General features: G+C 40.8%; 1 protein-coding gene across 5 annotated transcripts in view; it reads right to left on the reverse strand.

Moving 5' to 3' along the window:
* Positions 1–23,246, reverse strand: part of cenpe (centromere protein E) — a 110,442-nt gene that overhangs the window by 80,219 nt on the left and 6,977 nt on the right. For all 5 annotated transcript variants that reach the window (XM_033017917.1, XM_033017918.1, XM_033017922.1 and 2 more), the window contains exons 2-12: positions 20,347–20,447; positions 19,049–19,138; positions 14,621–14,739; positions 14,175–14,291; positions 13,756–13,837; positions 9,500–9,567; positions 8,228–8,278; positions 7,551–7,602; positions 5,998–6,085; positions 3,157–3,289; positions 75–194 (exon numbers count right to left, since the gene is read on the reverse strand). In XM_033017917.1, coding sequence (XP_032873808.1) covers positions 75–194; positions 3,157–3,289; positions 5,998–6,085; positions 7,551–7,602; positions 8,228–8,278; positions 9,500–9,567; positions 13,756–13,837; positions 14,175–14,291; positions 14,621–14,739; positions 19,049–19,138; positions 20,347–20,447 — 1,021 coding nt within the window. The remainder of the gene's footprint in view (positions 1–74; positions 195–3,156; positions 3,290–5,997; positions 6,086–7,550; positions 7,603–8,227; positions 8,279–9,499; positions 9,568–13,755; positions 13,838–14,174; positions 14,292–14,620; positions 14,740–19,048; positions 19,139–20,346; positions 20,448–23,246) is intronic.

Below are 23,246 nucleotides of genomic sequence, written 5' to 3' on the forward strand. Positions count from 1 at the left end.
AATGTTTATAGCTCGAGTAGTAACAGAAAAAAACAATAACTTAGAATTCCATACAGCCTTCAACAATAACTTACCTCTTCCAGATGATTATTCAGATCCGTTATTTCTTTGCGACATCGTTTCAACATTGCTTGGTCATCCAACACTTCATTCACATGAGGCGTGTTCTTCATGAATTTAGCAGTGCTTGCAAACTAATAGGAAGAGAATGATTTACTCATTTAGTTTGCTTCTGTTAATTAGAAAAGTTCCATGCCCTCACAAAACAGTAAAAAAATAAATTAAAGTACTTGTACTGATGAGAAATGACAGCAGTTTCACAGGAAGATCAAAACCAATCAATGCCCGAGCTGTTAAAATTTTCATAATTGCAAATGTAATGGCAATTTCTTCCTTTTCCAATATCCAACTTTCCGTTGCCATTACTACACAGGTAGGTAGGAGTGATCTTACACAGATTAAAAGAACAGATCTTCAGTTGTTATTTCAAATTTAATTGATTCATTATTGATCATACCAGGTTCTCCTTATTCTCATACAAGCTGTAACTTTCCGTTCTCTCCCGTCTGGTAAGAACTGTGTACTCTCTCCGCCTGATCTGATCACCCCTTATCCGCTTGCTATATGTAACGCTCTTCTATGCATCAAAGGCCCGCCCCCAAATGTTCAAAATAAGACCTCTAGAAACATCTAGAGAAAATAATATAACATGCTAACAGTAGCTAGCCCAAGCATAAATGGCTCCTACAGCAAAGTTATTTTAAAATGTAAGCACCAACATTCTGCAACCATCCTAAAACAGGAGCATATGATGAAACTTTTGTCCCCTCAATACTTTAGATACTTTGCATGACTAAAACAATACCAATCTGCACATCTTCCCTCCACTTTGTTTCAACATAGAAAGAATACCTTGAACACCCAGTGTAATAACTTTCACAGAGAACAAACAAGCTCAAATTTCCACTATAGTTAAGAGAACAAAATGCAATTAATATTTGAGAAGAGGAAAGACTGCAAAGCATTTAAATACAAATAAATTACTGTAGTCTTAAAGATGAAAAGGAAACAGAGAAGATGGGAAGCATTTCGAAAGGCAAGGACGCAAAGGCTTTGCTTTAAGAATAAGGAGTAAGCCATTTAGAACGGAGACGAGGAAACACTATTTCTCACAGAGAGTGGTGAGTGTGGAATTCCATGCCTCAGAGGGCGGTGGAGGCAGGTTCTCTGGATGCTTTCAAGAGAGAGCTAGATGGGGCTCTTAAAAATAGCGGAGTCAGGGGATATGGGGAGAAGGCAGGAACGGGGTACTGACTGGGGATGATCAGCCATGATCACATTGAATGGCGGTGCTGGCTCGAAGGGCCGAATGGCCTACTCCTGCACTTATTGTCTATTAATATCAAGGCAGTAAAGACAGTCAGTGCTGAGTGAGAATTTGCACTCCTCAACTCAACCCGAAGTGGCGGCGCTGCCTAGCAGCTGCGGCTCGCCTGCAGTCCGTCTGTTTTTTATTTTTTTGGTGTTGTTTTCTTTTGTGTTTTAGTTAAAGTTAGTTAAATATAGTTTATTAGGTTGTGTATGTGTAGTGTGGGGGGGGGGGGGGGGGGAGAAACATGGTTTTAGTCTCTTCCCTCGGGGGGATGCGACTTTTTCTTGTTGTGTCCCCCGTCTCCGTCGAGGCCTAATGGCGGAGCTGGCGGCCTCAGGACTGTGGCGGCGGCCCGACTTGGAGCTGTGGCAGCGTTCCGACTTCGGAGCTGTGGCGGCGCTCTGGCGGCGGAGCACGGTTGTGCCGCGGGGCTTACTTACCATCACCCGGTGGGGTCACAACATCGGAGGCCTGGATCGTCTCAGCACAGAGGGAGAACAAGGAGGGAAGAGACAAAGACTTTAAGACTTTTGCCTTCCATCACAGTGAGGAGGTGCCTGGTGAACTAACTGTGGTGGATGTTAAATTTGTGTTTATTGTGCGTTTTTGTTATTTTTATTATATGTATGACTGCTAGGCAACGAAATTTCGTTCAGACCGAAAGGTCTGAATGACAATAAAGGATACTTTAACTTGGACTTTGACTTGATCAGTTGGGGTTTTTTCTTATGACTTTCAATATAATAAGGGAGGCCAAGCAGTTCTGAAAATGAACCATTTATGCATGTAAATGAATCTTCCTAAAACAATTGCTCCTGCGGTAAAGAAGGGGCTCAAGTCAATATCTAATAGCACCTAGCAGGAAAATATAATAGTGTTACTTAAGTGTTTCTATCACTAAATTTTAACAGAACACATAAGAAATCACGGTAAAATGGGAATGAGAGTGGAATATAAAATTAAATTGGCAAATCAACAGGAAAGCAATATTGAAAACAAAGTTTTGAACCATTCTCCTCTCAGTTTTGGCTGAATGGGTTCAGGGCTGAACATAGTTGTCAAGGAGGATCATCCATCTACATTGCTTCCCATGAGTCATGAGAAAACATAAAAATGCTGTGATTTGCATCAATTAGTGAGCAACAGGACATAAATTGCTATATGTAGAAACAAGGAATCGCAGATGCTGGTTTATTAAAAAAAGACAGTGCTGCAGTGACTCAGAGGGTCAGGCAACATCTCGGGAGAACATGGACAGGTGGCATTTTGGATCAGGTCCCTCTTGATAAAACAGAGTTATTGCCTGACTGGTTGAGTTACTCCAGCACTGTGTCACAATTGCTTTATATATCCTTTACATATAAAATTATGCAGGAAAGATTTTGTTGTTTACCTCATTTCAAAAATGCTAACTTTCAATTATCTTAAGGTAAGCTGCAATATACTTGCAGGAGTTTAAATAAGAAATCCTAGTCATTCTACAAGAGGCTGGTACCCAAAGCAAAGGAATGCACAAGCAACATTCCTGGCTGCTTTCATCATGAACGTCCAGAACATTTAGTTGATGAGTGTTTGGCATTTTAGTATTTCAAGTTGTGGCAGAAACGTCTGAATAACTTCCTTAATTTTTATCTGCAAGTACTGTGCCAATTGCGAATTCTTCCTCCCTCATTGATAAGCAGGCTTGAGGAGTTAAAGGATCACATGCACCAACATAGCAAAGTTATACAGTGATAGTTCATATAAAAGGGCTCATTACAGAATAGAAAAGTGGATTATCTTACCTGAAGAGTACTGAGAGTTTCCTCAAAAGCAGCTGGAGTAATTGTGCAAATAATTAGTGTCCTTGCATTGCCGCCTAATGAGTTCTGGAGGATTCGAGTCACCTTACTGTCTCTATAATTTACAAATCCATTGCTAAAATAGAAAAATAAATCAGAATGAAGAGATAAAAATGAAAACACAAGACTAGATCACATGAAATGCTTACATTACTTCCAGCAACAATCAACTCGCTCTTCAGTCCCATGCCAGACCCCCAGTGCAGGGAACACTGGCTGAAGACTCGCTGAAGTCTTAACACTGGCTGAAGACTCGCGTTGGAACATTCCATAAGCCACTAAGATTTTTGTTTGTTGTACGGTAGGAAACCTCAGACTTTGGGACACCCTGAGAAGAAACATGCGCTCTGGTTCAATTCAGGATTCAGATGATGACAGGTGGTTTCAGTGTGAATTCTATTCAATAGTTCACTGTATTCTAAGTTATTTTTAGTAGAATGTAATATTCACCCAAGAAACTGTAAACTCTAGAAGTAGACCAAGGTAAGAGAGGGTAGTAATTCCCTCTGCTTTGTTCTTTGCCCAAATATCCTACCCATCTGCAGAGGAATGGAGATGTCCAAATCCAGAGCAAAATTCAGGAAATGCCAAGTTAACTAGGATTAGGCCAGCTTTTTTCCACACAGTACTTGTAATCTTCACATATCTATTTGCTCGAAACATTGCACAATACAGTTTATAAGGAATAAAAAACGAGGAATATCTGAAGCAGGGTCCTGACCCAAAACGTCACCTATCCATGTTCTCCAGAAATGCTGCTTGACCCGCTTAGTTACTTCAGCACTTCCGTTATTATAAAAATACAATTAGTCAACTCTTGCTATTTTCAATCAATGCTCAAATCTTATATCACAAATTATTTCTATAATTTAGGTGTTACAATGATCGAATAATTAAATGTCAGAACCTGAAAAAGAAACCAGATGTTTTTAAATGCTTTCCTCTAAATTTCACGATATAATCACTTCATAATAAAATCACTCATTTCCATGCAGATAAAATTGAATGCAATGATCATATATCTCCACAGGAATAATGAAATGCTACATGGTCAACTAAAAATATGACTAATAGCACAGTAGCTGAATACTTACTTAAGGGAATCTTATAATTACTGTGGGCTGCGGGGAGGGGCAAGGACAAGGATCATAGGTGCGGTTTATGAAAAAGTCTGCGATTCAGAGATCAGGTTGAGCAGATGATCATGGAGCCATCCAGGGGGTCATCTGGTTTGGTAGATGACCAAAGGTCACATTAGGAGTCTCCTACCAGTGTGAAATAAGGGCTCAAAAATGTATTTGAAGGATGGAAACATAGGAAAAGAAGTGGGGCTTCAAATTGAGTACACAAAAATGCTGGAGAAACTCAGTGGGTGCAGCAGCATCTATGGAGCGAAGGAAATAGGCGACGTTTCGGGCCGAAACCCTTCTTCAGACTGGTCAATTACTTCAAATTGAGTAACCTGCTATTTACAAGACGCAGTAAAACACTGCTAATCTGTTATCTAACTATTTGGAAATAGCGGTAGTTTGGCATCAGACTAACGTTTTTAGTGATCCCCTCCCACTTCCTGATGTCTGGTTACCACGGTCACTTTCAACATACCCGGCTCACTGGAAAATATTATCCAGTGTAACACCCATAAATAAAAGTGAAATAAATGTCTGGAAAATATGCCAATGTGACATTTCGCTTCTGAGCATTCTGATATTATACGGCAGTAAGCCTTAGCAGACTAAGCACAAGTCTTTGGCGAAACTGTCGTTGAGTCTACACTTGGTCTCACCAATATACAGGGAGCCACAACGGAAATCTTGGAAGGTAATGTGTCGGATGCGGAGACTGGAGGGATGAAAGGCGACGATAAGGGGAACTCTATTCTTGATCCAACGGGAAGTGGGGGAAAAAGATCGAGTAGACGCGGGTGAGATCCACGAAAATCTATGAAAGCAGGCAAAAACCACGTTTATTAAAGAAAGATGAAGTTTTGGAGGTCCAAGAATGAAAAGCAACGTCTTGGGAGTAGATGCAGCAGAGACAAAATAATTATGAGTAGGTGATAGTGTCTTAACTGTGAGAGTTAGTGGGTCTGTGGAAGATGTCAGTTGATATTCTGTTCCCTGTGATCCAGAAAAGGGGGAGTGGTGTCAGAACTAGTCCAGGTGAATCTGAGGGATTGGTAAAAATGAGTGGAGAAGTTAATATCTACAAGTTCTGCACGAGTACAGGATGTGGCTCCGATGTGGTCACCGGTGTAGCAGAGAAAAATTAGGGATTTTGGCAGTGTATGCTTGATCTTATTTTAGTCCTATTACTGTGACAGAAATACCATTTAGTGTAGGTTTTAAACATTCTACCATGGTCATATACCGGCAGTGTAAAACACAGCAAGGTATTTATTATTCCACATTCTTTTACATTATTGGAATGAATGGAAATGTTGTGGCATTATTACACAAGCAAAAAAAAAAAGTTTTGTAGCAGCAGAGGAAAGTTATTTTTGATGTTGGCTTCATCAATGTTTAAAGAGACAGTCAAATGAGCTCCAGAACAGTTATATCAGCATAGCTCATTTTGCTGGAAGGAGAGACTGCTCAATTCCATCAGAAATTTGGCAGAGCCAATGAGGCTTTGCCATAGGGAATGCATTGATGTGCATTGCAGTAACAGCTTTCAGATACCAGTGAATGATGGGTAAGACAAATGGGTAATTTAAGCATGTTGGGCTGCACATGTTAAATGTCCCGTCTGCAGCATATTCAGAACAGCTAAACAGTTTCTTACCCAGCTTGACCATCACTTAGCCTCTTAATAACTTGACCGAGTACAAACAAACTACGGTTGATATTGCATCCTTCCTTTAAACGAACACCTATTATAAAAAGAGAAAACTTTCTCTGTTCACAGAAAAACGAGCAAGCAGTTTAGAGCAACAATAATACCATTCAAATAGAAGACGAAAAGCAATACAAAGAAACTTAAACACTAGAGCAAGGTGATCATTTTCTTAACTGGCAAGAATCCATACATAGCACCAGAATTAGAAATACACATAGAACTCCCTAGCAAAAAAAAAACCTTGCAATAGCTCGAGGCCATAATTAACACTGGTGTTAAGAACTATAAAAAGGGATAGACCTTCTATGGTATGACTTGGAAAACTAATTTCTAATAGCTTACTTACCTCCTTTTTTGCCATACTTGTTTCTTCTCAGAGTCTGCTATACTCATTAATTTCAAATCAATTTGGGGCAGTTCAGGACACCTCCATAAAATTGATTTATCTTTAGCCATGTATAAATATTAACCAATTCTTCCCTTTTGAAATTTTAATTTCCATTTGCATAAAGTAAATCTGAACAAATTTTTATTTTTTGTCAATTTTGAAGTTAAAATTGTTTTAAAAAAAACGATGTGGCTCTGTTATATCTGTAATTATTGTTTGGCAACTGTGCAGTTAATGATTTATTGTAGCAACATAATTCACTGATATAAACTGGGTGAACATTTCACATTCGTTTTTTGAAATTCCCAGTACTTTTGAGCCTTGCAAAATGCAACATAGTTCGTTTACACCTCGAAAAATGACACTCCCACTGTCAGAATCTGAGATAAGACCAACAGATTGCCAACATACAAAATAACCGAAGGAGTTTGTGTAAATGCTTGTATCACTACAGAACACACAGTTGCTATACCCAAGCGAGAAGGATCACATGAAAGGCATTTGCAGGCATAAATGTTATTGGCAGCTCCATAATTTTTTTTACAAAACCTGGAATATTCTTCCCACAATATGGTGTCAAGGAAGCCTAGTCATAGACTTGCAAGATAATTCTAGGACACAGATGTATTGATATATTAACACTTCATACCAACCACAAGGTTGTGAATATTTTTTAAATAAAGGGTTGCTTTTATAATTTGAAGAGCAATATTTTCAAATATAATTTAAACTTTGATTTAACAGATGAGAATTGGGGCTTACAAATATGACTTTTATAGCTAGGAGCCTGAAAGAAAGTTAAACATTATAAAATGTTTGACAATATGAAGAATAAAAGAATAGGATAGATGTGGACGACAGATGGCACAATGGGCTAAGTGTTCGGCTGGCAACCGGAAGGTAGCTGGTTCGAATCCCGCTTGGAGTGCATACTGTCGTTGTGTCCTTGGGCAAGACACTTCACCCACCTTTGCCTGTGTGTGTGAATGTAATTATGTGAAGCACTTTGGGGTCAATGCAAGTTGACTAAAAATGTGCTATATAAATAAAGAAAGAAAGAAGAAGAAGGATGGAGATTAATTCTTCAACATTTAACTAGAAGTTTAAGTACCTTCTGCTCCTGTTTGACTGGCCCGTTCACTGCCTGCCAGATCGACCAAATTCTACAAAACAAAGAATTTCCTATTTAACTAATTTAAGCTGCAGTTTGTGACGATAGCAAAAGGAAGCTTATTGAAGTTATATATTTTAATTACATTTCCAGTTCAATAATTCAAATATTCGAAGGGCCGAATGGCCTACTCCTGCACCTATTTTCTATGTTTCTATATAGTCTATCTAATGGGCAAACCCACAAAAAGCATTCTTGCAATAACAGTAGACCAGTATTCAACAATATTCTCGCCTTCATCTGATATTCAGAGACATTATATTACATTCCTCTATCTTCAAAGATTAATGAATGGAAATAACTATTTTGGGAATAAAGTTCACCAGCAATGCACAAATCATTTACAAATCATTAAAAGAGAATGCAACTCAGAAATTCCCATCTTGGAAGAAATCAAGCTTTGTTTAAGATTGGAAAGTAATGGAACAAAATCTCAACAATCCCACATTTCAGCCGCTACTGTGGGACCATGTGAAATGGGATAAAAGGCTGAACACCAGCAGTTTCTTACAAAAACACCAACCACAGCCAGAAATATGATATTTCAGAATAAACACATACAAGTTAATTGAGTAAGATGGAGACTCATTAACTTCAAATAAAGTCCTACATCTCACCAGATGGGCAACCATAACAGCTTCATTGTTTTTATCCCTGCTTTCCACAATCTGAAATGCAAAAGGTTCATTAAATCAGTGATCTTCAAAAAGAATGACTCAAAATTAACAACATGCAAAAACAAAAAAGGTTCAAGACATTTCTATAAAAATATGGAATGGACAATTTTAACAAAGCACAGTAAAATAGACACATCATTGATTAAAATCCCATTTCAAAATCAAGCATACAATTCTGCTATTTAAATTAAAAACATACTAATGTAAATCATTCATAGCATTGGTACACATGCATGGCTTACCAACAACGAGGATTATCAGTAAAATAAATTGTTGTTCTCTTCAGAGTAGATAGAGATATGAAACAACCTTCTAAGTTTGTGTATCAATAACCATTATTTATTCCATTCAAAGACATATGATCCTCAATTTAAATTCACAACAAAGCAAGCTGAAGTCCCAATATGTCAGAAATAAGTTATGATGGTTTTCTAGAGACCTTTGTACATTCCATATTTCAATTAGTTTAAATAAACAATTTTAATGGAAATTAATGCACAAAAATCTGAAAATTGAACCTTTCAGGTCTTTAAATCAGACAAACATGAAACGGAAAGGTATATCATCTCCCTCCACTGATGCTGTCAGTTAAAGGCATTTTCAAGGCCTTAGTTGCTTCAGATTTCCTGCATTCAAGTAATTCACTTCAGTATTATTTTATTGTATTGTTTTTCCAGTTCCTCATAATAAGGCCCCATATTACAATAGACAAAGTGCCCTTCTCACTTTAGTATTATTTAATTGTATTGTTCTTCAGCCCTTCAGGAAAAAAAGAGGTCTCTTTTTAATACTGAAGACAAGGTACCCCTCTCGTTTATTTTTAAGACTGGATGCCAGTATATCCTCATTTTGAGGCCCCAAGTACCAGAGAATCCTGTGCATCGATATCAAATTCTGTTAAATTGTTCAGAAGACATTTTGAAGACAATTGTTCAGAACACAATTCAGAGATGTGCAGGACAAGATTTTGATTGCTTTTTTTAAAGAGGGTGGCGAGTGTCTGGAACACTCTGTTACGGCTGGTGGTGGAGACAGAGACAACAGTGGCATTTAACAGACTTTTGCCAGATAAGGATTGATCTTGGCATCATGTTCTGCACAGACATTGTGGGCTGAAGGGCCTCTTCCTGTGCCTCACTATTCTATGTTCTAATGTACATTCTTTGGCACAACTGAAACAATAAATTTAGGATATGGACAGCTTTATCTTACCACTCTAAAAATTGTATGCGATCGGCTACTCCGTTCATTCATTTTGGTTTCTCCATAATGCCTGTTTTCTGCAGAGATAAATATATTGTAACAACATGAAGGATTTTCACTGTCATAGAATGGTAAAACAAATTATTGTAGCTAACCATTAATAGGGTTTTTTCAAAAACAACAGTCTGAGATGCAATTAAAGTGAAGAAGCATTCCAGAGGCCATTTTCAATGGGGCTGTTTTGAGGATGAAGGACCACAGGTTGGTAAAACTTTGGGCTTTGATGAATACCAGACTTTGGTAAAGAGGGAACGTCAAGATAAGGTGTCTAAGGTTTACTTCTCCAAATTTCTATATATTTAATTTTAAGTGTACATTAGGGGGCATTTATGGAAGTCAGAGAGGGCTTTTGAGGATGCAACTAGGAAAATGGACAAGGGAGAGCCAGTGGATGTAGTGTACCTGGACTTTCAGAAAGCATTTGATAAAGGTCCCACATAGGAGATTAGTTGGCAAAATTAGGGCACATGGTATTGGGGGTAGAGTGCTGACATGGATAGAAAGTTGGTTGGCAGACAGGAAACAAAGAGTAGGGATTAACGGATTCCTTTCAGAATGGCAGGCAGTGAATAGTGGGGTACCGCAAGGCTCGGTGCTGAGACCGCAGCTGTTTACAATATATATTAATGATTTAGATGAAGGGATTACAAGTAACATTAGCAGATTTGCAAATGACACAAAGCTGGGTGGCAGTGTGAACTGTGAGGAGGATGCTATGAGAATGCAGGGTGACTTGGACATGTTGGGTGAGTGGGCAGATGCATGGCAGATGCCGTTTAATGGGGCCACAGTTTAAGAATAAGGGGTAAGCCATTTAGAACTGAGATGAGGAAATACTTTTACACACAAAGAGATGTGAGTCTGGAATTCTCTGCCTCAGACGGCAGTGGAGGCTGGTTCTCTGGATACTTTCAAGAGAGCTTGATAGGGTTCTTAAAGATAGCGCAGTCAGGGGATATTGGGAGAAGGCAGGTACGGGGTACTGATTGTGGATGATCTGCCATATCACATTGAATGGCTCGAAGGGCTGAATTGCCTACCCCTGCATCTATTGTCTATTGAGAGGTGGTATGCTTTTCCTGTAAAATGAGGGAAATCAGGGAAAAGTCAAGGAGGAATGTCAACTGCAGCTCCTCTCAGACTGGATTGGTTGGAGCAGCAGTTGGACAGACGGAATATACAGGGCAGAGGGGGTTATATACAGTAGTTTCAGGTAGCTGGAACAAGATAGAAAAGTGATTGCCATGGAAGGCAGGCAGGCAGTGCAGAATTCTCCTGTGACCATCTCCCTCTCAAGTAAGTATACCATTTAGGGGCAATGGTGTCTCAGGAGCAAATAATAACAGCAGCCACGACAGTGGAACCACATCTTGCACTGTTGAATTTCAGGGTAGGGCTCAATCTAGGCTAGCCACAATGATGAGGACTCCATAATGAGCCATAGAGTGAGGCATTTCTGTGGCTGCAAGCAAATCTCATGGTCTTTTGCATGCCTGGTGCCAAGGTCAATGATGTATTCGAGAGCGAACAACCACAAGTCGTGATCCATATTGCTTCCAATGACATATGTTGGAAGAGAAATGATGTCCTACAAAAATAATTTAGGGAGTTAGTTGGTACATTATATGACAGGACCTCCAGGATTGCAATCGCAGGATTACTACCTGTGCTGCGTGCCAGTGGGGCAAGGAGCAGACTAGTCCATTTGGATACGTGACTGATGAGTTGGTGCAGGACGGAAAGCTTCAGATGTATGGGTCACAGGGCTTTAATTCCTAAACATGGAGCCTGTACAAAATGGATGTGCTGCACCTAAACTGGAAGGGAAGCAAAATTGTTGCACGGTTTGCTCGTCCTAATGAGGGATTAAACTAGAATGGCAAAGGTTGGGAACAAGAGCAGGTCGACAAATGGGAGATAATATGACTTGTAAATCTAAGAGGAAGGACAGGCAGGAAGAGATTACTGAACAAAGCGAAACGGAGAGGCTGAAGTGTGTTTATTTTGATGCAAGTAGTAGTACGGGTAAAGTGAATGAAGCTAGAGCCTGGTTCAATGCATGGAGCTATGATGCTGTGGCCATTATAGAGACTTGGTTCTGAGTATGACAAGACTGACTAAGGTTTCATAAGTAATAAAAGAGGAGGTAAAAGAGTTAGATGAGTGTTATGAATTGCATTACAAATGAGGGAGAATATCACAGCAGCACGAAGACTGAAAGGTCCACCTACTGAATACAAGTTGAGCTACAAAAAAAGGTGCAATCTCTCTAATGGAATTATCCATTAAGCCCCAATAGTCAGCAGGAGATTGAGGAATAGATATGTAGGCAGAATTATGAGGTGGGAGGTGACTAACTTCCCCAATATTGACTGGAACTTCATAAGTGCAAAAGGCTGAGAAGGAGCATACTTTGTTTGGTGTCTTCAAGCATGTTTCATGAAACAGTATGTGGATAGTCAATTTGAGGAGGGACCTAGTATTGGGAAACAAGCTTGGCCAGGTGTCTGATGAGATCCTTGGGTACAATGATAGTTCATAAGAAAGTTATGAATAAGGACGTCTGGATTTTGGTGGAAGGTACTAAATTGGATGCAAGGCAGATTATAACTTTAGCCAGGAGCTGGGGAGAGTAAATTGGGAGCAGCTGTTATTGGGTAAATTCACAGACATGGAGTCATTTAAGACCAACTGGTCAGAGTTCATGACGAACATGCTCCAGTGAGGAGGTAGGATAAGGATCGCAAGGTAAGGGACCCTGGTTGATCGAAGTGTTTATAAACTTGGTCAATTAAAAAAAAGGAAGCAGATGCTGTGAGCTATATATCAGTAAGCCTGACTTTAGTGGTAGATAAGTTTCTGGAAGGAATTCTGAGGGCTAAGATATACATGCATTTGGAAAGACTGGGATTGTTTAGAGATAGTCAGCACGGTGTTGTGCTTGAAAGATCATGACACTAAAATGATGATATCATAGACAGTGAAGAAGATTATCTAAAATGTTTGATCAGCTGCACAAATTGGTCGAGGAATGGCAAATGGAATTCCCTGATTAATTCAGGGAACGATTCTCTCAGCGAATATTGGGGACCTTGGGAGTTTTGTACAAAGTACAGTTCCATGAAAGTGGCATCACATGTGGCCAGGATGGCGATGGAGGCTTTTAACACTCATTAGTAAGGGTAATGCGTATATAAATTGAGATGTTATGTTGCAGTTGTACAAGATGGTAAGGGCACACTTGGAAAATTATATTCAGTTTTGGTCACATCATGAAGCAGGAAAGAGTGCAGAAAAGGATAAGAGGATGTTACCAGAATCCAAGGGCCTGTTCGAAAAGGAGAGGTTGAGCAGGCTAAAACTTTATTCCTTGGAGTACAGGCGACTGAGGAGTGACCTTAGTGGTATATAAAATCACATGGGGCATAGATAGGATGGATGGAGTTTTTTTTTGTTGCAGTGTTGGGGAATCTAGGATGAGAAGGACATAGGTTTAAGGGGAGAGGAGAAAGATTTAATTGGAACTAAAGATGCAACTTCTTCCACAAAGATAGCCATACATATATGAAATAAGACATTTGGACAGGTATACAGATAGGGAAGGTTTAAAGGGATATGGGTCAAACATTGGCAAATGGAACTCGAGTAAATGGACATCTTGGCATGGACGAGTTAAGCAGAAGGGTCTGTTTTTGTTTGGTATGACTATGACCCTCAAATAGGTGCAAAAAACAATCAATATCATTATTTGAAGAGCAGGGAATCTCTACTTGCGGGAACTTATTTATCGAACAAAGAACATCTGAAAATGCATATCTGATGAAAGTAAAGCCAATGTTACACAAGCAAAGTTGTCACATCTTTGGGATTTTGCACCGACAGAATATTGAACCATCAGTTAACATGCATCTTGGTGGCGTTAATTTAAGGGAGTAGTAACCATAAATTATTATCTTTTGAATAGCATGATGAGATCCTTGATATTCGCCTGGATGGATGCATGGAGGAGAAATTGACCTCTTATCCAGAGGACAGTATTACACCATTCCCTTGGTATTGCATTAAAATACTAGCCAGAATTACGAGCTTACTTCTTGAAGTGTGGTTAAATGTACAAATTAAGTGAAAGTACGACCAACTTGTGCCACCACACTATAACATTGAAATTTATCAACGCAAAAAAAAAAAATCAATTTTAATCTTACTTTCTCCTTTCTTGACCCATTTCATAACGTCCTCGTAAGTTACAGCCACTTCTTCAATCAGATCAGCAACATAAATAATTCTCTGAAAAAAGAGCATGTACGAGTTGACAAAAGAATGAGATTCAATACCATTTCCTTTTCAGGATATTGGTCTTTAATGTCAAGATTATAAAATTCATAAACCAGTCACAGAGCACTGGTGCTTCTGGGGTCTCTGATTGAAATGAGGAAATGTGTGAGTAAAGTTTTGCTTTGTGAAAATAACAATATGCTTATGAAAAAGATTAAAACATACGAGGATGAAATTTCAAACTAGCAAAGAATTAATAGAAAATCAAGATAGTTTACCTACACAAAAAGAAAAGTGAATGTCAGTGCATTTAGAAGCACCATTTAAAAGCATAATTAGCTGTACTTGCCTCCATATCTTCCCTAACTTCCAGAGGTCTTCGTTTTGAATCACTAAGTAAATCTGATACAGATTCATTGTAAATTTCCATGTAAGAAACACGCAACAGAAATTCTCTATTCGGCATCTGAAAAAGAAACAATCAGCAACACCGATCGTCACAAAAAGCTGTGATGAGAGATGTAAGTGAAGCAAAGTTAAAAAAACAAGAACATTGGCATTTATGAAACAAATTAGGACAAATATTCCTGTGATATTCAAGTATGAAAGGTCCCAAATGGAAATTACACAAATGCATATTTAAAATAATGAATGTCTTACTGGAGAACAGTGGGTATGCCGACATTGCAAGAAGGAAGATTCATCACAACTGGAAGAGCCGACTTCAGCACTAAAAATAGTCACATTTCCAAAGAACAACATTTTTCCAGCAGTAATCATGTAAGTGTTACTTACATCTTTAATAACATTGAATAAATTACAGATCGCCAAACAAATAAGACCAGGAGCATTTGCATTTCCCATCATCGTATAAGTCTTTCCAGAAGACGTCTGTCCATATGCAAAAATAGTGCCTAATAAACAAAAATATATTAATACCAAACCCATCCTCCTCAAATATTGCCATTTTACATCTTAATCCATTCCTGTTTCAGTCAAAATGTTACCAGTTTTCCTCACTTGAAGGATTCATCAAATTAAAATCCCTTTAAAGGTGAATCTGGCGAAATGGTGAAAAAAAAACGACCATATATTAAAATCATGCCAGAGGTGGCTGCAGTGCATTCTGCCCAATGTTGAACGGGTAGCAAACGGGTAGCAAATGGATTGGCGGGTAGCAAACGTAACCCCACTTTTTAAGAAGGGAGGGAGAGAGAAAACGGGGAATTACAGACCAGTTAGTCTAACATCGGTAGTGGGGAAACTGCTAGAGTCAGTTATTAAAGATGGGATAGCAGCACATTTGGAAAGTGGTGAAATCATTGGACAAAGTCAGCATGGATTTACAAAAGGTAAATCATGTCTGACGAATCTTATAGAATTTTTCGAGGATGTAACTAGTAGCGTGGATAGGGGAGAACCAGTGGATGTGGTGTATTTGGACTTCCAGAAGGCTTTCGACAAGGTCCCACATAAGAGATTAGTATACAAACTTAAAGCACATGGCATTGGGGGTTCAGTATTGATGTGGATAGAGAACTGGCTGGCAAACAGGAAGCAAAGAGTAGGAGTAAACGGGTCCTTTTCACAATGGCAGGCAGTGACTAGTGGGGTACCGCAAGGCTCAGTGCTGGGGCCCCAGCTATTTACAATATATATTAATGGATGAGGGAATTGAAGGCAATATCTCCAAGTTTGCGGATGACACTAAGCTGGGGGGCAGTGTTAGCTGTGAGGAGGATGCTAGGAGACTGCAAGGTGACTTGGATAGGCTGGGTGAGTGGGCAAATGTTTGGCAGATGCAGTATAATGTGGATAAATGTGAGGTTATCCATTTTGGTGGCAAAACCAGGAAAACAGACTATTATCTAAATGGTGGCCGACTAGGAAAAGGGGAGATGCAGCGAGACCTGGGTGTCATGGTACACCAGTAATTGAAAGTAGGCATGCAGGTGCAGCAGGCAGTGAAGAAAGCGAATGGTATGTTAGCTTTCATAGCAAAAGGATTTGAGTATAGGAGCAGGGAGGTTCTACTGCAGTTGTACAGGGTCTTGGTGAGACCACACCTGGAGTATTGCGTACAGTTTTGGTCTCCAAATCTGAGGAAGGACATTATTGCCATAGAAGGAGTGCAGAGAAGGTTCACCAGACCGATTCCTGGGATGTCAGGACTGTCTTATGAAGAAAGACTGGATAGACTTGGTTTATACTCTCTAGAATTTAGGAGATTGAGAGGGGATCTTATAGAAACTTACAAAATTCTTAAGGGGTTGGACAGGCTAGATGCAGGAAGATTGCTCCCGATGTTGGGGAAGTCCAGGACAAGGGGTCACAGCTTAAGGATAAGGGGGAAATCCTTTAAAACCGAGATGAGAAGAACTTTTTTCACACAGAGAGTGGTGAATCTCTGGAACTCTCTGCCACAGAGGGTAGTCGAGGCCAGTTCATTGGCTATATTTAAGAGGGTTAGATGTGGCCCTTGTGGCTAAGGGGATCAGAGGGTATGGAGTGAAGGCAGGTACGGGATACTGAGTTGGATGATCAGCCATGATCATATTGAATGGCGGTGCAGGCTCGAAGGGCCGAATGGCCTACTCCTGCACCTAATTTCTATGTTTCTATGAACAGCTATGGTGTTCTTTCCGCTGCAAGGTCTTTAATTCAATTTGATATTTAAACAGTAAATATTTCAAGAAATCCATAAAATCCTTTCAAACAGAAATTTGGTCTATATAAATACAGGATAGCATCAAATGTATTAATAAGATTCTACCCCAGCTCAGAGGATTTGAGCTGTCACAATCCTTCAAAATTCAAGACATCTTATCCAAAAAATGTGAGTGATTATAACTTGGGCTTAAAGCTATTTGTAAAATTATCTTCATGAAGGAGAAAAGTCAAATGCTCACAGCTCAAGAGTCATGAACGTTTAATTGTCATAGGTACCAAAATAGAACAATTAAATTCTTACTTGCAGCAGCACAGCTGTGGTCTGTAAATACAGTACTCAATAGATAACAAAATTAAAAACAACCAAAAAAAGTTCAATGAATAAAAAAAAGATTGGTGCCAAACAAAGTAAAAACTCCAAGTGCAAACAAGTCATTCGTAGTTCAAAGTTTAGTTGGTGTTCATAACGTTCAATAACCTGTTGTTTGGGAGAAGCTATTCCTGAACCGAGAGATCGCACTTTTCAGACTCCTACATCTTCTTCCCGAAGACAGTAGTGAAATGAGACCATGATGATGTGGGTCCTTGGTGATGCTGGCTGCCTCTGAGGCAGTGCATCCTATAGATCCCTTTGATGATGGGGAGGTCAGCACGCATGATAGACCGGGCATTGTCAACCACTTTTGGTTAACCCCTTCCTTCATGTGCAAGCTGCTGAAACAGGCAGTGATACCTGTTTCCTAGTGGGGTGGGCGGCGCGACTCACGTCGCAGCGGCCTCTGCAGTCCGTCTGTCTTTTTATTATTTTTTGTCTCGTTTGAATGTAGTTTTTATTATTTATTTTTTCGTGTATGTGTGTGGGGGGCGGGGGGTGGGGGAAACTTTTAAAATCTATCCCCTGCACGGAGAACCCGACCTTTTCTCTGTCGGGTCTCCGTTGTCGTTGGGGCCTAGCACCGTGGAGCGGCCTCCAGCAGGAACGACCTGGGGCTCCAGTCGCGGAGCCTGCGGACCTACTCACCATCGCTGGCCGAGTTCGGAGTGGGTGGAGCTGTGGTGGCGCTCGGCTGCGACCTGACCCCGGAGATTCGGAGGCTTACCGCAGGTCTGGTGGACAATGACACCGGGAGCCCGCGGGTCCCTGCTGGGAGACCGCTTTTCGGGGCTTCCGCAACGGCGACTTCACCCGCCCGAGTTGCGGGGTTGAAGAGTACCTGGAGTGGGGGCTTACATCATCGCCCGGCGCGGCTTGGAATGGCTGTGGGACTTTGATAGCGCAATGCCGGGGGCTCCAACACCAAGACCCGGCGCGGCGTTAATGGACAATTACCATCGCCCGCCGGGGGCTTTGACTGTGACATCGGGAGGGGAATGCAGGGGAGAGGTAAGTCTTTGCCTTCCATCACAGCGAGGAGGAGATGCGCTGTGATGGATGTTTGTGTAAATTGTGTTGTGTCTTGGTTCTTTCTTGTGTGTATGACTGCAGAAACAACATTTCGTTTGAACCTCAATGGGGTTCAAATGACAAATAAATTGTATTGTATTGTATTGATGCAGCAGGTCAATATGCTCCCTGCAGTACATCTGCCGAGGTTCAAGAGAGTATTTGGTTACATACCAAATCTCCTCAATATTCTACAGCCTGTGTTTTTAATTGACCAAATGGCTCAATGTAGATAGGAGAGCCAGTGTGATTGCATCCCCGTTGATCCATTGTGACGATATGCAAGTCGTAGTGGGTCCAGGTTCTTACAAAGGAAGAAACAAAGAAGATTGTAAAAAGTGGTGAACACTGCCCAGTCTATCACGGGTACTGACTTCCCCACTATCAAAGGGATCTACAGAGGCAAATTCCTTGTATGTGAACACTTGACCAATAAACTTATTCATTCATTCATTAGTCGCTGCATCAAAAAGGCAGCCAGCAACATCACCCACACCATGTTGACATATTTCATTTTACTCCAGCCATCGGGAAGAAGTAATGTTCAGGTTCAGGAGCAGCTCTTCCCAAGTACTACAACCTCCAGAGCTGCAAGCTACAGAGACTTGTGGGCATTGTTTTGCCCGTATACTATTTTTGTTTGTTTGTTTCTTATATATACACATTGAAAATTTTTGTCATTTATTATAGTGTTTGCAGAGTATTATGTTGAGATACCTGTCACGTGTACCAAGGTGCAGCGAAAGGTTTTGCTCCATGCTATCCAGTCATCAAAAAAGACTATACATGACTACAATCAAGCTGACCACAGTGTACAGATGCAGGATAAACAATATGTTTAGTACGGGCTGCTGTTGAAATAAAGATTTAACAGAACGGAGCAATTGGAATATAGCAGACCCACTTTGTGATCAGCACGCAAGAGTAGCCTAGCTTCAGTGCCTTGTTGTGCTGCTGCAAATTAGAATTTCATTTTCCGTTTTGGGACATATGACAATAAACACTCTCGACTCTCGAGTTGATGTGCACCATAACAAAACTAACAAAGTACTCCATCACCAGGTTTTTTTCTATCAGAAATTTAAAATTAGAGGGCTAAGTATACTCACCGTTATAGCCTTCAGTTATAGAACACACAATCGAATGTGCAACTTCACCATAAACCGTTTCCGTTGTTTCATTTGAATGGAACACTCGGTCTAGAAAACATTATCCAGCGCAGAATAAAAAAATTAACTACCCAATAGCACCATTTTCTCATTCTATAACAAGTCAGCCACTGGGTGGCGCCAGCAGTGGCTGCCTCGCCAACAGTCTGTCTGTCCCTTCCTTCTTTTGTTGTTTGTTTGTATGTGTTAAATGTATGTTTTTAGTATTTTTTAGCTTGTTTTATGTTGGGTTGAGGTTGGGGGAAACCTTTTCTAATCTCTTACCTCCATGCGATTTTTTCCCCCCGTATCGTATCTCCGTCCGCACTTCAGCCTAACGTTGAGGAGCTGGTGGCCTTTGCCGGAGACCGGCTTTTGAGAACTGCGGTCGCTTGAGAACTTAACATCACAGTGCCCGCAATCCCTTTGTCAAGGATCGACCTCGGAGCTCCAACTGTGGGTGCTTGCGAACTTAACATCACGGAGCTCGCGGGCTCTGGTCAGAGATCGACTTCGGGAACTCCAAGCCGTGGGAGTTTCGATCGCCCCGACGTGGGGGCTTCGACCGTCGGCTGCGGGAGCTTCGATCGCCCCGATGGATGGTACGACAGCCCGACCGCGGGAGAATAAAGAGGAAGAAAATTGGACTTTTCTGCCTTCAATCACATTGAGGAATGTGGAATCCGCTGTGATGGATTTTATGTAGTGTGTCTTGTCGCTTCTTTTTTTGTATGGCTATATGGTAATTCGCATATCACTGTACCTTAATTGGTACATGTGGCAATAAAAGATCTTTGAAACCTTTTGAATCGTACTCAGTCAGAGAAATTTAAATGCTAACTCACGAAATGGCATGCCAAAAAATGCATTAAATGGCCATCATCTTAATCTGACTTTGACAATGTACTGCTACTAAATCAGTAAATAGCGACACTTAAAATTGTCATGACCTGGAGAGTGGTCGGAAAATGTTATTTATTTTACAGAGATGTTGACATTATTTGCCTCACCCATTTGAATACCTGCATCAATCAACTGCACCAAAATTATGTCGTTATCATTCCCAGAGGTGAGCAATGGATACGACATACATTTAGTGATTTATGCTTACAATAAAACATGTCAGAAACAATTGAGCTCCAAGCTATATGCTTCTGTATTTAGATTCACTAATCAGTAAATCACCGAGTTAGGAAACAAGCAATACGTTGTTACCTTTCAAACTTGTGATTTGCAACAAAAACATCTCGGGTACTTACCAAAAATAAACGATTTGCCTCCATTAATCTGGGAAATAGTTTGGTTGTCTGTTTTCCAATGAACAACAGAGCCTTCACTATGTCCTTGTGGAGATTTCTCTCTGATGGTGAATAGAGAGAAGTTTGTGAGAAGATCTGAATTGGTATTCAGGTGAAGACATACATACAGTGTATTGCAACAAGAATTACTTTCAACTATTGGAAATACATCTTTGTATCCAGTGGTCTTATATTTTGCCTCTTACATTGTTGCGTCGTTTTACATCTCCCAACAATGACCACATTACAGATACTCAGGCACTAAATCTAAATACATTTATTCAGAAATTAATGTTTAAGTCAGAAAGGGCCATTTGCTGAACAGATCTTTGCGTCACCATTACCCAGATCAGACTTCAACATTCACAAAAGGCTGCCATTCAGGCAAGTCTAAGACAATATCTTACAAGGGCACTCATTTGCATAGTGTGTGAATCACATGACTAACTCTACTAACATTGCCCACCATGACAAGATAACATTGCAATACATCAAATACCCCAGCTCCTTTATCAGAGTATATATTTTAACAATACTGGAAGGAAATTATGATCAGTCTTGGGGGGGGGGGGGGGGGGGGGGGGGGGTACATGACCTACTAAGAATGGTGCAAGACTGAGGGGTGTCTTTTGATCCACTCGCTACTCACCTTCATATAAAGTCGAACCAAGACTAAGAAAGAACTTCCGTGGGGTCAACACGCTGAATACCCGAGGACAAGACTCTGGATGTATGGAAGATAATAATAGTGAACTGTTGAGTTGGGGATACTATGTGGGGAGGGGGGAGGGGAATATAGAATTCAATACATGATGTTTGTAAATGTCTTGGAAAAGGCTTAATGTTCAGTGCTGGTGTCATGATGCAAGGAAACATAAGGCTGGGTTAGCATTCTGTAAGGGTTTGCCAAACAAGTGAACAGGTGATGGTGGAAGGGAAAGGAACTGGAGAATTCAATGTACATGCAGAACGGTCCTGATCTAAAACATCATCTGTCTATTCCCTTCAAAGTAGCTGCGTCACCCACCGAGTTCACCCTACACTTTGCATTTTGTATATTCTTTGTATCGTTGGCTTGTAAACTGCTTAAGGGGAATTTGAGGTGCTGTTCCTCCAGACTGCATGTGGCCTCACTCTGGCAATGGAGGTGACCCAGGAGAAGTTGGTATGAAAAGATGAATTAATCTGTAGAGCAAACGGGAGACCCAATAGAAGAAAGATTCTAAGGGGATTAAGAGGCAACCGTGGCTGACAAGGGAAGTTTGGGACGGTATAAAATTAAAAGAAAAAGTGTATAACATTGCAAAGAATAGCAGGAACCCAGAGGATTGGGGAACTTTCAAAAGACATCAGAAGGTAACAAAAAGGGCAATACGGGCAGAAAAGATGAAGTACGATGGTAAACTCGCCAAGACTATAAAGGACAGAAAAGATTAGTAAACAAATGTGGGTCCCTTGAATGCAAAAACAGGTGAAATTATTATGGGGGGGGAAAAAGGAAATGGCAGAAGTTGAACAGGTACTTTGGTTCTATCTTCACCAAGACACAAACAATCTCCCAGATGTACTAGAGGACAGAGGATCTGGGGAGACAGCGGAACTGAAAGAAATTTGTATTAGGCGAGAAATAGTATTGGGTAGAGTGATGGGACTGAAGGCTTATAAATTCCCAAGTCCCGATGGTCTATATCAGGGCTCAAAATTAACGGTTGCCCAGGTGCCATTGACCACCCAAAGTTCCGCATGGCAGGCTAAACGCCTAGTCATTTTGCCCGGCTTGGCACTGCAGATACTGGTTTATACCGAAGATAGGCACAAAATACTGGAGTAACTCAGCGGGTCAGTCAGCATCTCTGGAGAGAAGGAACGTGAAGTTTCGTGTCGGCGGCGGCTGTCGTGCGGGGCAAAGATACTAGGTGCAGGGTGACGGAGCGAATGACATAGAAACATAGAAAATAGGTTCAAGAGTAGGCCATTCGGCACTTCGAGCCTGCAACGCCATTCAATATGATCATGGCTGATCATCCAACTCAGTATCCTGTACCTGCCTTCTCTCCATACCCCCTGATCCCTTTAGCCACAAGGGCCACATCTAACTCCCTCTTAAATATAGCCAATGAACTGGCCTCAACTACCTTCAGTGGCAGAGATTTCCACAGATTCACCACTCTGTGTGAAAAATGTTTTCCTCATCTCGGTCCTAAAAGATTTCCCCCTTATCCTTAAACTGTGACCCCTTGTTCTGGGCTTCCCCAACATCGGGAACAATCTTTCTGCATCTAGCTTGTCCAACCCCTTAAGAATTTTGTAAGTTTCTGTAAGATCCCCCCTCAATCTTCTAAATTCTAGCGAGTACAAGCCGAGTCTATCCAGTCTTTCTTCATATGAAAGTCCTGACATCCCAGGATTCAGTCTGGTGAACCTTCTCTGTACTCCCTCTATGGCAAGAATGTCTTTCCTCAGATTAGGAGACCAAAACTGTACGAAATACTCCAGGTGTGGTCTCACCAAGACCCTGTACGAAATACTCCAGGTGTGGTCTCACCAAGACCCTGTACAACTGCAGAAGAACCTCCCTGCTCCTATACTCAAATCCTTTTGCTATGAATGCTAACATACCATTCGCTTTCTTCACTGCCTGCTGCACCTGCATGCCTACTTTTAATGACTGGTGTACCATGAAACCCAGGTCTCGTTGCATCTCCCCTTTTCCTAATCGGCCCCAATTCAGATAATAGTCCACTTTCCTGTTTTTGCCACCAAAGTGGATAACCTCACATTTATCCACATTATACTGCATCTGCCATGCATTTGCCCACTCACCCAGCCTATCCAAGTCACCTTGCAATCTCCTAGCATCC

Source organism: Amblyraja radiata, chromosome 3, assembly GCF_010909765.2.
Source record: "Amblyraja radiata isolate CabotCenter1 chromosome 3, sAmbRad1.1.pri, whole genome shotgun sequence".
Lineage (NCBI taxonomy): Eukaryota > Metazoa > Chordata > Chondrichthyes > Rajiformes > Rajidae > Amblyraja > Amblyraja radiata.